The sequence below is a fragment of the Pyricularia oryzae genome, chromosome 5 (assembly GCF_000002495.2).
Source record: "Pyricularia oryzae 70-15 chromosome 5, whole genome shotgun sequence".
NCBI lineage: Eukaryota > Fungi > Ascomycota > Sordariomycetes > Magnaporthales > Pyriculariaceae > Pyricularia > Pyricularia oryzae.
In genome coordinates, this window is record NC_017852.1 from 263,369 (window position 1) to 275,713 (window position 12,345).

Genomic DNA, 12,345 nt, shown 5'->3' on the forward strand with positions numbered 1-12,345 from the left:
AAGCCCGCTTTGTTTTGTCGGGGGATTGACCGAACTGGGGAACGGGGAAACGAGACAAGGGGCTGGTAACAACAGGATTGTACTTAGACCCGTAGTATACGAGATTGCCACTGCGCATTGCTCGACCAGTAAAAATGCATCTAGAGCCTAGATCATAGTCTAGAACTAGTTCCAGTCTAGTCTAGTATTCGCATACAAGAGTTGTATATAAAATATACACTCTTGTAAGCTACTGGACCTGGCCGGTTATTATCCATTCCCGCCCATCATTTCCCTACCCAAGCTACCTCACAATCGGTCGCCGCTTTTCGCTCCGCATCAAAGCTCTCCTCACCCAGCCCTGTTATCGTTGCGTAACGTTAAATAAGCTTGAGTCTGCTCTGCCCAGCATATCCCAGCACATCACCGACAAGATGAACATCAACTTTACCCGGGGCAGATAAGAGTGCACATTATCTGCTATCCACTTTTGCATGTCAACTGACTCGAAGGCAGCACTTGTGCCAGGCGCGCGACGTCAGGCAACAGTTGCACTCGGCTTGCCTCTCCTTTTTTTCTCATCAATCTCTGTCTTGCAAAAACCAGGCTTTACAAAAGCTGAAGCATCTAGAACTAGAACTAGCAGAAGAGGAATACTCTGGGTAGACTTCTGCTAGGTCTAGTTCTGTTCAACAACAAGAAATGTTCGAGGGCAGATGCACCACTGCGACATGCCCCATCTAGACTATACTGCCCTCCCTGATATCGCTGTCAACTACCGTCCCATCCTACTGCACGTCAAAAAGTGCCTGTGGGACATGCCAACCCATGTCCGAGTCGTACGCCCTCCGATGTGGGCGGTGGCATGCAGCTCCTTGGCAAGAAAGCTTACCTAGGTATACTATGCCACGTGCTTGCGGTTAACATATTTATTTGCTTTTTATATTACCTACTCTAAAACAAGGTTGATTAATGTTACGGTACCCGGCCGGAAGGAGGCAAAGTAGGGAGGCACCAGGTTACCTGTTTTGTCCATCCCCCTTTTTGTTCCGCCTTGTCGGTAAAACTAGCAAGCAATCGGGCATTTCTTTCATTTTGGGTTTGTTTAAGCGCCAAAGCGCCGCCTTACCACCTCGTGCTTTTGTTAATCATACAGCATACAAGCAGCTTGAGAGTAATGCTAGAAAAGTATGCCCTGCGCGCGATTCGTCCAAGTCACCTATTCACCTATTCAGTAATTCGAGGTACACATGGGAAAACGGCTGCCATGTTTGTCCTGATGTTAAAGTATTTCGGTTGCGCGGTAAGATGGATACTCAAAGCAACCCTCTCCGTTCCACTATGACTAACAAAGGGTGCAGGCGGTGGCTTTTCTACTCGGAAAATGCATCTACAACCTCTTTTTCCACCCGCTCCGCCACTACCCTGGACCCTTCCTGTGCCGGGCCAGCCGCGTCTTTTATCTCTTCTGGGACGTCCGTGGACTGAGCCACTGGAAGGTGAAGCAGTGGCACGACCAGTACGGCGAGGTGGTCCGCATCTCCCCGGACGAGCTGTCCATGACCAACCCCGAGGTCTGGTCCACTGCGTACGGGTTCGGCGCTGGCGGCTTCGACAAGGACCCCAAGTGGTGGAACAAGAACGTCGGGGGTGTCGACAACATCCTGACCGCCGACGACCAAGGGCACCGGCGCATGCGGAGACTGCAGAACCCGGCCTTCTCCGACAAGGCGCTGAGGAGCCAGGAGCCGAGGATGACACGGTACATCGACATGCTCATCCAGCAGCTCCGCAGGCAGTCCTCCCAGGGGCCCACCGTCGACATCAACCTGTGGTACAACTTTGCCACCTTTGACCTGATTGGCGACCTGGCTTTCGGCGAGCCCTTTCACTGTCTCCGAGACGGTCGGTGGCACTGGTGGCTGACGGCCGTCTTTGAGATCTTCAAGGCCGGCACCTACATCCGCGCCGCCAGGAGGTTCCCCACCGCTCTGTACTATGCCATCCTCTTATGTATAGTGCCCAAGAAGCTGCTGCAGATGCGCGAGAGGCAGTACATGTTTGGTGTCGAGCGTATCAACCGGCGACTGGAGCAGACCGACACGGACAAGACCGACTTTAGTGAGTTTTGTTCAACATGGCCATCCTTTCTCTGTCGTCAACTTGACTCACCTTTTTTTGCTCTCCTCCTTTTAGTGTCGTACATTCTCCAGGCAGATGACGAAAAGGGAATGACGGTCGAGGAAATGTACACGTCGGCGCAGGTCCTCATCGTGGCCGGCAGTGAGACTACTGCCACCGCCCTGACCAGCGGCACATACTTTGTCCTGTCCAACCCAGACGTCTACGCCCGTCTGCGTGCCGAGCTCGATGCCGCCTTCGCTTCAGAAGCCGACATCACCCTACAGTCAACCCAGCGTTCCCACTTGCCGTACCTCCACGCCGTCATCGACGAGACGCTGCGCATGTTCCCTCCTGGCCCCGGTGCATTCCCCCGCGTGGTACCCGACGGCGGAAGGACCATACTGGGTCGCTTCATCCCAGGGGGCATGACTGTCGGCATGCACCATCTGTCGGTTGGGCGGTCCAGGGAGAACTACGTGCTGCCAAACGAGTTCCACCCAGAGAGGTGGCTGGCCGAGGACAAGAGGTTCGACCTGGACCGAAAGGCAGCATCGCAGGCCTTTTCGTTTGGGCCCAGAAACTGCATCGGAAAGAAGTGAGTCGTCTTTTTCTGTTGTCAAGTGTCCATGTTGAGATGAGTACGAGCTTTTTTTGCAACTGACCAAACGCGCTCAAAATTACCACAGTCTCGCACTCGCCGAGCTCAGACTCATCCTGGCCCGCATGTTTTGGAACTTTGACATGGAGCTGTGCCCCGAGTCAAAAGGCTGGACCGACAGGCAGCAAATGTATACCACTTGGAAAAAGACTGAAATGCCCATCAAAATCTCGCCAAGGGTACGGTAGAATAGAATCATTAGCTTTTCTACCTAGCCTAGACACTAATCGTCTTGAACACACTAAACTCATGTCCCGTCACTACCAGACCACCAGGTATCTGGGGGTGCCAGTGCAACTCCTTTGCGTTTTCGTGGTAGTGAACAAAGAGCAGCTGTGGCGGCACGTCCTGCACGCCTGCCGTGTCCCGGCTCTCCTCGTCGTCGAGCTCCACCGCCAAGTCCCACAGGGTGACCGTGTTGTCGCCCGCCGCAACGGCGATAATGCTGTCGTCTGATGGGTGCCACTCGAGACTGGTGATTTGCTCCTTGTGGTACGAAAAGCTGGCGATGGACGTTGGCGTAGATGCCTTGTTGTTGGTCGAGGGCTTCCATTGTCGGAGATCCCACACAGCCCACGTGCCGTTGTCGTCTCCTGTCGCCAACAGATGCGTCGTCAGTCGCGACCAGCTGGCCACGTTGACGTCTGTGTCCGAGATCTTGACCGTCAGAGCGGCCGCTCGGCTTTTGCTGCGCACATCCCAAACGCGAACTGTGCCGTCGCTCGAGGCAGAGGCAAAGACGGATGCCTCCGAAGGACTCCACTGAATATCCTCGACACTGCTGGTGTGGCCAGCAAATGGCCTGGTGTCTGTGACGAAACCGCCGCCGTCGGTCCTTGTCGTCATGTACATCAACCCATCGTTGTCGCCCGTCATGAGCCGGCCCGCGGCGTGCGAGCTGACCGGGGCCCAATCGACGGCATAGCCTTCAGACTTGTGCGCTCTGATGGTGCACAAGGGTTTGTTCTGTTGCGGCGTGATTATTGTGCCAGGAGTGTCGAAAGAGGCGAGATGCGGCGTGATATCGTGAATGAAAACGTTTGACGACTCCGTCATGGTAGCTGTAAGTGTCGTTGCCGGTCGGCCACCCTCGGACGGTGTTTGATGGGCACGAATTCGGTTTGTAGTCGACGTCAGAGGGATCGACTTGCTCTCTAGGATTGGATCGGCGTCTTCGTCGTTGTCATCGTCCTCATCATCCGAGTCTTCGCCCAGACCTCCTTTATCCATCTTGCTCAGACCACTGAACTTCATGACCATGATCTGGTTTTCGTTGGACCTGGACGTCTCTGCTTGCGTGCCAGCAACCGTATACATGGTGGCAGGATAGACCTTGCGATTGTCGCCGAGGCCGTCTCGTATCACGTCAAAAGATAGACAGGGCCATGGCGTGCTCAGGCTGTGTAGCATATCGTACGTCGTGGGGTCTGGCGTCAAGGTCTGGCCCGCTTCGAGCTGGGAGCGGCCGACTATGAATGTACCGGGGCCGCCGCCGTCAACTTCCATGGCACCTGGGATTGTGGAAGCGCGTGGTCAGCAGGTGCCCAAGGAGCTCGCGCACTTTTGAGGCAGCATCACGAAGCAGTGCTAGCTGGATACGACACTCGACATGATATATATGCCGAGGGAATCTAATCATGGTTGCACACTCACCAGCTTTCTCCTCCGCCTCGCGCTCGGCATCCGGCCTACCGTCAACGCCAGCTTCAATGACCTCATCTTCGCTCTCAAACTCGTCTTCAAACTCGTCCTCGAACTCGCCCATGTCCGGGCGTGGGTGGTCGTCAACGTCCATCGCGTCCGCGTCGCCATTGGGACGGCGGCCTCCTTTCAGAGCGCCGTCAGTGGCATCTTCGTTGCCAAGGGAGCGCTTTCCCGTATCGGCTTTTTTTGAGGAGTCGTCGGGTGCCATTTTTAACAAGTCAAAACAAAAAAGACGCTGGTTTTGTGATTTTTTGCTTAGCGCAAGTTGGATTTGGAGTAGAACGACGCAGTCGAACGACGCAGTCGGCTTGAACTTTTTTTTTTTTTTTTTTTTTTTTTTTTTTTTTAGCCCACAGTCTTTCGATAAGAGCTCAATCGATTACCCCGCGCATGCGTTCGCCCAAATTTGTGGCATTGGTCCCACTTTATCACGCCGCTTCTCATTAAGGTGCATGGTCTGATTTTAGGAGACGCGACAAATTTCCCACTATATAACACAGACGTCATCGGAACCCCGCCATCAGCGTCGCTACAGTAAATCCATTTCGCAACTGAGACTGAGTGGCACGTATAAACAAACAAGTCGCCCACGCCAACGAAAACGACAAAGAGGATCAAGGGGACGGGGACTGTCCTCTCTGGTCACTCGTATTGAAAGATCCCCGCATTTCCATACAGTCTTTCAGGCGAATTTTCGAGCACACATCCAACATGCAGCTCCGCGGGTCTTTGGCAGGGCTCTCGGAAGAAAGCCCGGTCACCTTGACACCCACGGAGCCCGAGGATATGTGGCACGCGAACAATCTGATACGAAACCAAGACATCCTCAAGGGCCATGCCATCCGACGAGTGACGACAGAAAACAGTACCGGCCACACGACCTCGAACCGGGTACACACGGAGCTCACCCTGCGCGTAACCTCGACACTCTTCGATCCTGCCGCCTCTGCACTTCACGTTTCGGGAATCGTCACGGTAGAGAACGACGTCGTGCCGCTGGGCAAGTACCACACCCTCGATCTCGAGCTGAACCGGCCATTCACACTATGGAAGAAGGACGGCTGGGACTCGGTTGCCGTCGAGGCGCTTCGCGACGCCCTCAACACGGACAGGGATGGCGCTGTCGCGGCCATCGTAATGCAGGACAACTTTGCCAACATCTGCCTAATCAGCGACTACCAGACACTAATCAAACAGCGCGTCGAGAGCAGCGGCTCGGCCAAGGGAGGATCCTCTGGCCGGAACGCTAGCAAACGCGATGGCCCTGACGCCAAGACCACCAAGTTTTTCCGGATGACTCTCGATACTCTGCTGCGCAACATAGATTTCAAGGGAGAGGCGCGGCCGTTGCTGCTGGCGTCGCCGGGCTACACGGCACAAAAGTTCCGAGATTTCATCAAGGAGGAGGCAGCGCGGACGCGCGACAAGATGCTGGCGCAAATAGTTAAGAACACGGTCGTGGTGCATTCGAGCTCGGGCAACGTCTACTCGCTCAACGAAGTCCTCAAAAGCCAGGAGGTGTTGAAGCAGATGAAGACGATGAAGTCCGCCCTCAGCTCCAGGGGTATGGACGACCTCGAAGCCATGATTCGGGCGGATGATGGTCGCGCGTGCTACGGGTACAGCACTGTCAAGAAGGCCGTCGAAGAGGGCGCGGCCGGACGCGGCGGTGGGGTGCTCTACATCAACAATGCGCTCTTCCGGAGTCAGGACATCGAGGAGCGTAAAAAGTACGTGGCGATAGTGGACAAGGTCAAGGAGGATGGCGGCGAGGTCAGGGTGCTAAGCAGCGATCACGAGGCAGGGGCGAAGTTACAAGCTCTAGGAGGTGTAGCTGCCATGTTGACGTACCCCTTGGTTTTTGACGATGATTCCGACGAGGATGCTGAAGATCAGGAAGGGGATGCTACGGTTCCAACAGATGCGGGGAGAAAGACAGGGGCCATAATATGATTTCTTTTTTTGTGCGGGTTAATTTCAAGACAACCTGACCCAAGCATGGCTGAACGTCGGTAAAAAGTCAATACTCGAACTGACTAGCGTCTTCAACTAATATTGGACATGCCCCAATTCCATGCTCTTTTTCGCCGCAAAAGTCAAAATGCAGTCCAGAACGCTGGGCAACCGGCTTCTTCATGCCGAAGATGTAGTGGAGCTTTACGTAGTAGCAAAGCCAAGACTCAATCGGGTTGTTTCTCTATGCCCAAAAGACATCGGCAGCTTGGGGAGCTCCAATGCGCGTGACGCAACCAGCCGAACAATGATGTAATGGATGCGTTAAAGGTAAAAGAGCATAGAGTGATTATTAGAGTACAAAAATAGTACGGTAGGAAGCTAGCTCTAAATTGCATCAATGCTTGCGAGTCAGGTGTACCATCTCGTCTGTACTGTATCGTGACGATAAAATCCAATTCTTGGTTCACTTGATATTTCAAGACAATACAAGGATAACTAGCCTTTCTTCACACCAGAAAAAACCACCAATTGATTCCTTTCTATTACTGGGTCACTCAAGAAGCATCCATTGAACCAGCTCTACAGTCTTTTCTGCATTCGTTGCATCCTTACAGACGACAGACGGTACAACAGCACGGAAGCTTAAAGCAGCTTAGCTATTAATTACATGCCCCACCGAATGAGCTTTATTTATTAATTTACCTTAATCGAGAACCAAACGGCAGGCCAGCCACAATCTGCAGCGGCGCGGTAAATTCGTCAAGACGGCGCTCGTGGGACCTGAATCTCAACTTTATCGCGAGTCTAGTTCAAGATTTTGCGACCGTTGTACCAGGCAAACAAACGGGTGCATATGTTAGCTAAGTCGCACGTTGACCGGCCGAAATACTACCTACCTTACCTACGTACCTTGCGGACGACGCCTTGTATATGCATACATAGGATCTACTCTACCTCCCAGCGTAGACGGCACTTGGACCTATTATTGGCAAGCAGCTAAAACTAAAACTGGCCTAGGTAAGCCAAATTAATGACTTGACTGACTGGCAGGCGAAGTGACAGCATTAGCTACGTCTGCTTTGGCTGGCTGCGTTGTCAGGCGCTATATTGTTGTCCGTGTCCGTGTCCGAGTCCGCGCCCAGGATAGACATTAGACATTGGACATTGGGCGGGTTGAGCCCATGATGCTGTTAAAGTTCTGACAAACATTTTGGAATAAATTGCAGCAGAGAGTGAGAGGGAGGGAGAAGCGAGCGAGCAACAGTGAGACGAAAATTGCCAAGACGCGCCGTGCAGGCAGACAGCCAACATCTTTTACTTACCACACAACCTGTCTCTTTACCTTTTTTTTTACCTTACCCCAATCGGGATTCCCTGAGCAAGGTACCTCAACTAACCTTGCCTGGCTTTAAATCAACTTATACGCTTTGGTTCTTCTCGTGCGCTCGGAATATCAGCCTTTTGCATGGGTGACAAAGCCCGAAATTACCGACGTTTCCGCTTATTAGGAAAGGTACTGGCCACCCAGGGCACCCACACCCATCCATCTTGCCTTGTAACTCTTGCCCTCTCACACACGTCAATTGAGGGCAGGACGACAATCACGGACAATTCAGCCACTACCACTGGATAAACGCGACCGGAGAATCATGTCAACATGGAACCCCGAGTCTTCCCTGACCGGGGAGGAACCGGACCAGTACCGAAATCGCAGATCATTGAGCCGTCTAAGCTTCGCGCCATAGAAGAGTCGCGGACTGGTTCGGCGGCGGCTGTGGCGCAAATCCCGACCCCTGCGCTTCTTGATTCGTGGTTCGCCAAAGAGACAATAGAAACAAATGCGACAGCCAACAAGGCCACAGAAGCAATACCGAACGATAAGAACGAGGATACAGCTACCGGGATCAATTGCCAAGGTCAGTTCAATTGTTCGAACAGGGAGCAAAGTTGCATCTTTCACACACACCATCCAGAGTTGCACGTAACCTAACACAAAGCCGCGCGTACTCTCCAGGCAACAACGTTTCTCTCCTCGTCGATTCTGCGTCTGCAGCGCCCAGGACCCCTGCGGACAAGTCCGAATCTACCTCGAAGACGTTGCCCAATGGCCTGTCCAATTCGTCACAGAGCCAACAGTCCGCATCCCCTTCCGTCCATGATGCCGGCACTGAGCAAACCCATAAGGCGACCGCTGCCGTCCGGCGCCCATCGCTTGCCATAAACCCATCTTCCAACCATGCGGCCATAGATCCTCTGTCCCAGGTATGAGTCCCTTTTGAGCACCATACCACAACAAATTTTGGGTACTCACACGGCAGGCATATAGCATATATTCATGCGCACAAACACGGAACGGAACTTGAGTTCAAAGCTTCGAAATCCTACATCCAAACCCGATGCTTCGGCTACTCTCGACGGACAACGACTCGGTGGTGACGGCACAGATAACCCGGATAAGAAGAGGTAGGGTCTTTTATTCATTGGGTTTTCCCCATTCGGCATCTGGGTATCGCATGGGAGGGTGGATATCAGAACAGGTATCCAAGCAGTGTCCGGGAAAAGACTGACACGACAAACTTGCAATGGCAGGCCCCGTCCTTCTTTTCTTTCCCGCCTCGGCATGCGCGCAAACAGACTGCGCAATGACGATGACGATTCCGGCTCAGATGTCGGCTCGCAGCGGCCCGACGGCAACAATGCGCGCGTCTTTGCCAGTCCCGTGGGTGCCCAGGGTTACATTCCTCACCACAAGGAGCCGCCCCGTTATATCCGCACCAAAGTATACAACAAGAAGGAGCGCGAGTTCAACCGCATGTTTCTGGCTCAGGAGCTGGTTGGCACAAGACCTCTTGCCCAGGCAAAAACGGACGAGAAGGTTCCAGTCGTGACGGTATCGACCGCTGACGGGACAAGTAGGAGGGCAGAGCGAACAGGCGGGGCTGTTTGGGCGACCGAGTTCAGCCGCGACGGAAGGTATTTGGCAGCCGCGGGCAAAGACCAGGTGGTCCGCGTATGGGCCGTCATCTCGACCATCGAAGAGCGGCGCACGCGGGAAGACGAGGAGGAGGCCCTGCATCAGCAAAGCAGCCCGACCAACAGCGGCGGCAGCAGGGAGCGGCTACACGCCCCCGTGTTCCGTGAGCAGCCATTGCGCGAATTCCAAGGTCACACAGGTGAGATCCTGGACCTCAGTTGGAGTAAGAACAACTTTTTGCTGTCCACGTCTATGGATCGGACCGTCCGCCTGTGGCACGTCAGTAGAAAAGAATGCCTTTGTGCCTTTCGCCACGGCGAGTTTGTCAGCAAGGTGGCGTTCCATCCCCAAGATGACCGCTTCTTCCTAGCGGGGTGCCTGGACTCGAGGCTGAGGCTCTGGAGCATCCCGGACAGGGCGGTCGCCTTCGAGGCGCAGACCAACGACATGATCACAGCCGTCGCATTCACGCCCGATGGCAAGACGGCCATCGCAGGCATGTTGAACGGAGTGTGCAACTTTTACGATACCGAGGGTCTCAAGTTCCAGAGCCTACTCCATGTGCGGTCTTCGAGGGGCAAGAATGCCAAGGGAAGCAAGATCACTGGGATTCGCACTGCCGAGGTCCCAACGGGCCGCGGTTCCTCTGACATGAAGGTCAAGGTGCTTGTCACGTCCACCGACGCCCGCGTGCGTGTCTATAATCTCGGCGACAAGGCTCTTGATGTCAAGTTCAAGGGCCACGAGCACACGGCGGCCCAGCTCTCTGCCAGCTTCAGCCATGGTGCCAATTATGTCATATGCCCAAGCGAGCATCGTAAAGTTTTTATATGGAGCCTGGGATCACCGAACCAGCGGGCCTTGAACGTTTCAAACCCCGGTGGTATTGGGACCGACACACTAAAGGGAGACAAGGGCCCCTGCGAGTCGTTTGCGGCGCACGGGTCGGGGGTGACGACAGCAATATTTGCCCCTGCCGAGACGCGACAGCTGCTCGGGGCCAGCGGCGACCCGATCTATGATCTGTGCAACCCTCCGCCGGTGACTTTGATATCGAGGGAAGAGGAAGCGGCGGCCGCCGCGGCGACGTCATCAAGTCGAGACCCGAGCCCAACATCACCGGCGCGTGCGACTCACAATATGAGCCAAACCGCTTTATCCGAGGCTCCCAGCGTTGCAAGGAGCCGAAGAGCGGACGAATCTCCGGCGTACGTGGCCCGCTCCACGCACCAGCAAGGCAACATCATTGTCACGACCGATGATACGGGCATCATCAAGGTGTTTCGGCAGGACTGTGCCTACCGGCGACGAGAGGGACCCGAGACAGCTTCCCTCCTGAGTCGCAAACGGGACAGCATCGTCGGCCGCAGCGCCAGCATTCTCACTCGTACGAGCGCATCCAGTGCGGCACGCTCGCGAAAGGGGTCCTTGTCGAGATCAATCCAGGGAATCATCACGGGTGAGGGCGTGGCGCATTCTGGCGGTGCGATATCAGACCAGATATTGGATTGGCGTCGCGATGTCGAGGCCAAGGGCAGCAATGGCAGGTCCGGCAGCATCAACAGCGCCGCCGGCACGCCGGTACGGGTCGAGCGCAGCGTCAGTCCTATCAAGAGCCCATTGACGGCGAGGACCCTTGCGAGCGAGAGGAGGCGTGAGCAGTACGCGCACAGCGGTTCCCCTCTCGTCCCCAGGGGCGACAGGGGGCACCTCAGCCCGGCCTCGAGCACATTCAGCGACGCGCATCGGATCAATTCTGAAGCCGCCATGGCCACTGGTAGTGTCACGCCCGCTGGAACCGGAAAACCGGCCAACGATGACGCGTCAAAGAAGCCACTCGATCAACCGTCTTCATGCTCCTCCAAAAAGGAAGAGACCACAGCCGATGGGCAAAAGAAGCCATCGGGCGAAGATGAAACGCTTGGTGATGGTGAAGGCGTCACGCCAGCGCCAAGCACTCCCTCTGGTGAGGGTGGGGCCAACAATGGAGGCCTCTGGGGCTTTAGGTGGCCCAAAATGCCAACCCTGCGCATGTCCATCGGAGGGATCGGCATGGGCAGCGGCACAGCGAGTCCTGGCAAGGACAGTGTTGGCACCGGCACCAGCACCAGCGACGGGCAGGGCTCAGTGCCGGGTGGGTATCCAAATGTCCGGGCGAGCAGCGATCTGAGCATCAAGGAAAAGATCAAGGAGGCGAGCAAAATGAGCAAGGAGAAAGGAAAAGAAAAGGAAAAGGAAAAAGAGAGGAAGGCGCGCACTCCACCGTTGCAGATGCCGTCCTTTTCGGACAAGTCGCCCCCGAGACAGACGCAGGCGGGAGGCGGGGGGTTGTCAACCAAGGACAAGAGGAGTTCCGAGGGGGCGGTGGACTCCGAGGAAGACATGGCGTGCCCGAGGTGCGGGGCTCGCGAGTTCAAGGCCAAGAAGTTGGGTTCAGGACAGCAACAGCAACGGCAGAGACTTGTTTGTGCAACATGTGCGACGCCGGCAGCGGAGCAGGAAGACTTTGCTTTTTGAGTCTGTGGCATAATTTGGGGGTGTTTTTGTTTTTCTTTGCATATGAGCTCGGCGTTTTCTGGTGGGGGGCATTGGTTACCTATTTTTTTTTTTTTCCTTGTCTTCTCCCTCTTGTACATTACTAAAAGTCGGTATGTGAGGCTTTGCCGTGTTGTATGTGTCCATATGGTTACTGATGAATAAAATCATAGATAGCCACCCGGCCGGCCGAGTACTTTTGTAGTTTTGTTTATAGTGGGAGATGGCGGAAACAATAATACCGGTGGGTTTGCTTCAGATTGTACACATTCGAATAGAATATCCTTCAGTCACAGGTAACGGAAATGATGGCTGGGATATCAGATACCTCACAGTTTCACCTATCATTGTAACCAACAGACACACGATTTGCAACACACTATACTCGAGTAACAGGAGGGGATGAGAAGCAGCC

At 54.6% G+C, this 12,345-nt stretch overlaps 3 protein-coding genes across 3 annotated transcripts; 2 read left to right on the forward strand and 1 right to left on the reverse strand.

Moving 5' to 3' along the window:
- Positions 1–866: 866 nt before the first annotated feature.
- MGG_14350 (ribosome assembly protein RRB1) lies at positions 867–4,804 on the reverse strand. The gene is made up of 2 exons (XM_003717702.1): positions 4,415–4,804; positions 867–4,272 (listed from the first exon to the last, which is right to left on the reverse strand). Exons 1-2 carry the CDS (start codon positions 4,671–4,673, stop codon positions 2,978–2,980), a joined length of 1,554 nt encoding a protein of 517 aa, XP_003717750.1. The 5' UTR covers positions 4,674–4,804; the 3' UTR covers positions 867–2,977.
- A 121-nt stretch (positions 4,805–4,925) lies between these two features.
- Positions 4,926–6,678, forward strand: MGG_14349 (translation factor pelota). The gene has a single exon (XM_003717703.1). The coding sequence runs from the start codon at positions 5,177–5,179 to the stop codon at positions 6,416–6,418; it is 1,242 nt and encodes a 413-aa protein (XP_003717751.1). The 5' UTR covers positions 4,926–5,176; the 3' UTR covers positions 6,419–6,678.
- A 157-nt stretch (positions 6,679–6,835) lies between these two features.
- MGG_10955 (WD repeat-containing protein 44) lies at positions 6,836–12,320 on the forward strand. The gene is made up of 5 exons (XM_003717704.1): positions 6,836–7,438; positions 7,648–8,337; positions 8,436–8,683; positions 8,748–8,884; positions 9,011–12,320. The coding sequence occupies exons 2-5, from the start codon at positions 8,079–8,081 to the stop codon at positions 11,910–11,912; spliced, it is 3,546 nt and encodes a 1,181-aa protein (XP_003717752.1). The 5' UTR covers positions 6,836–7,438; positions 7,648–8,078; the 3' UTR covers positions 11,913–12,320.
- Positions 12,321–12,345: the final 25 nt, after the last annotated feature.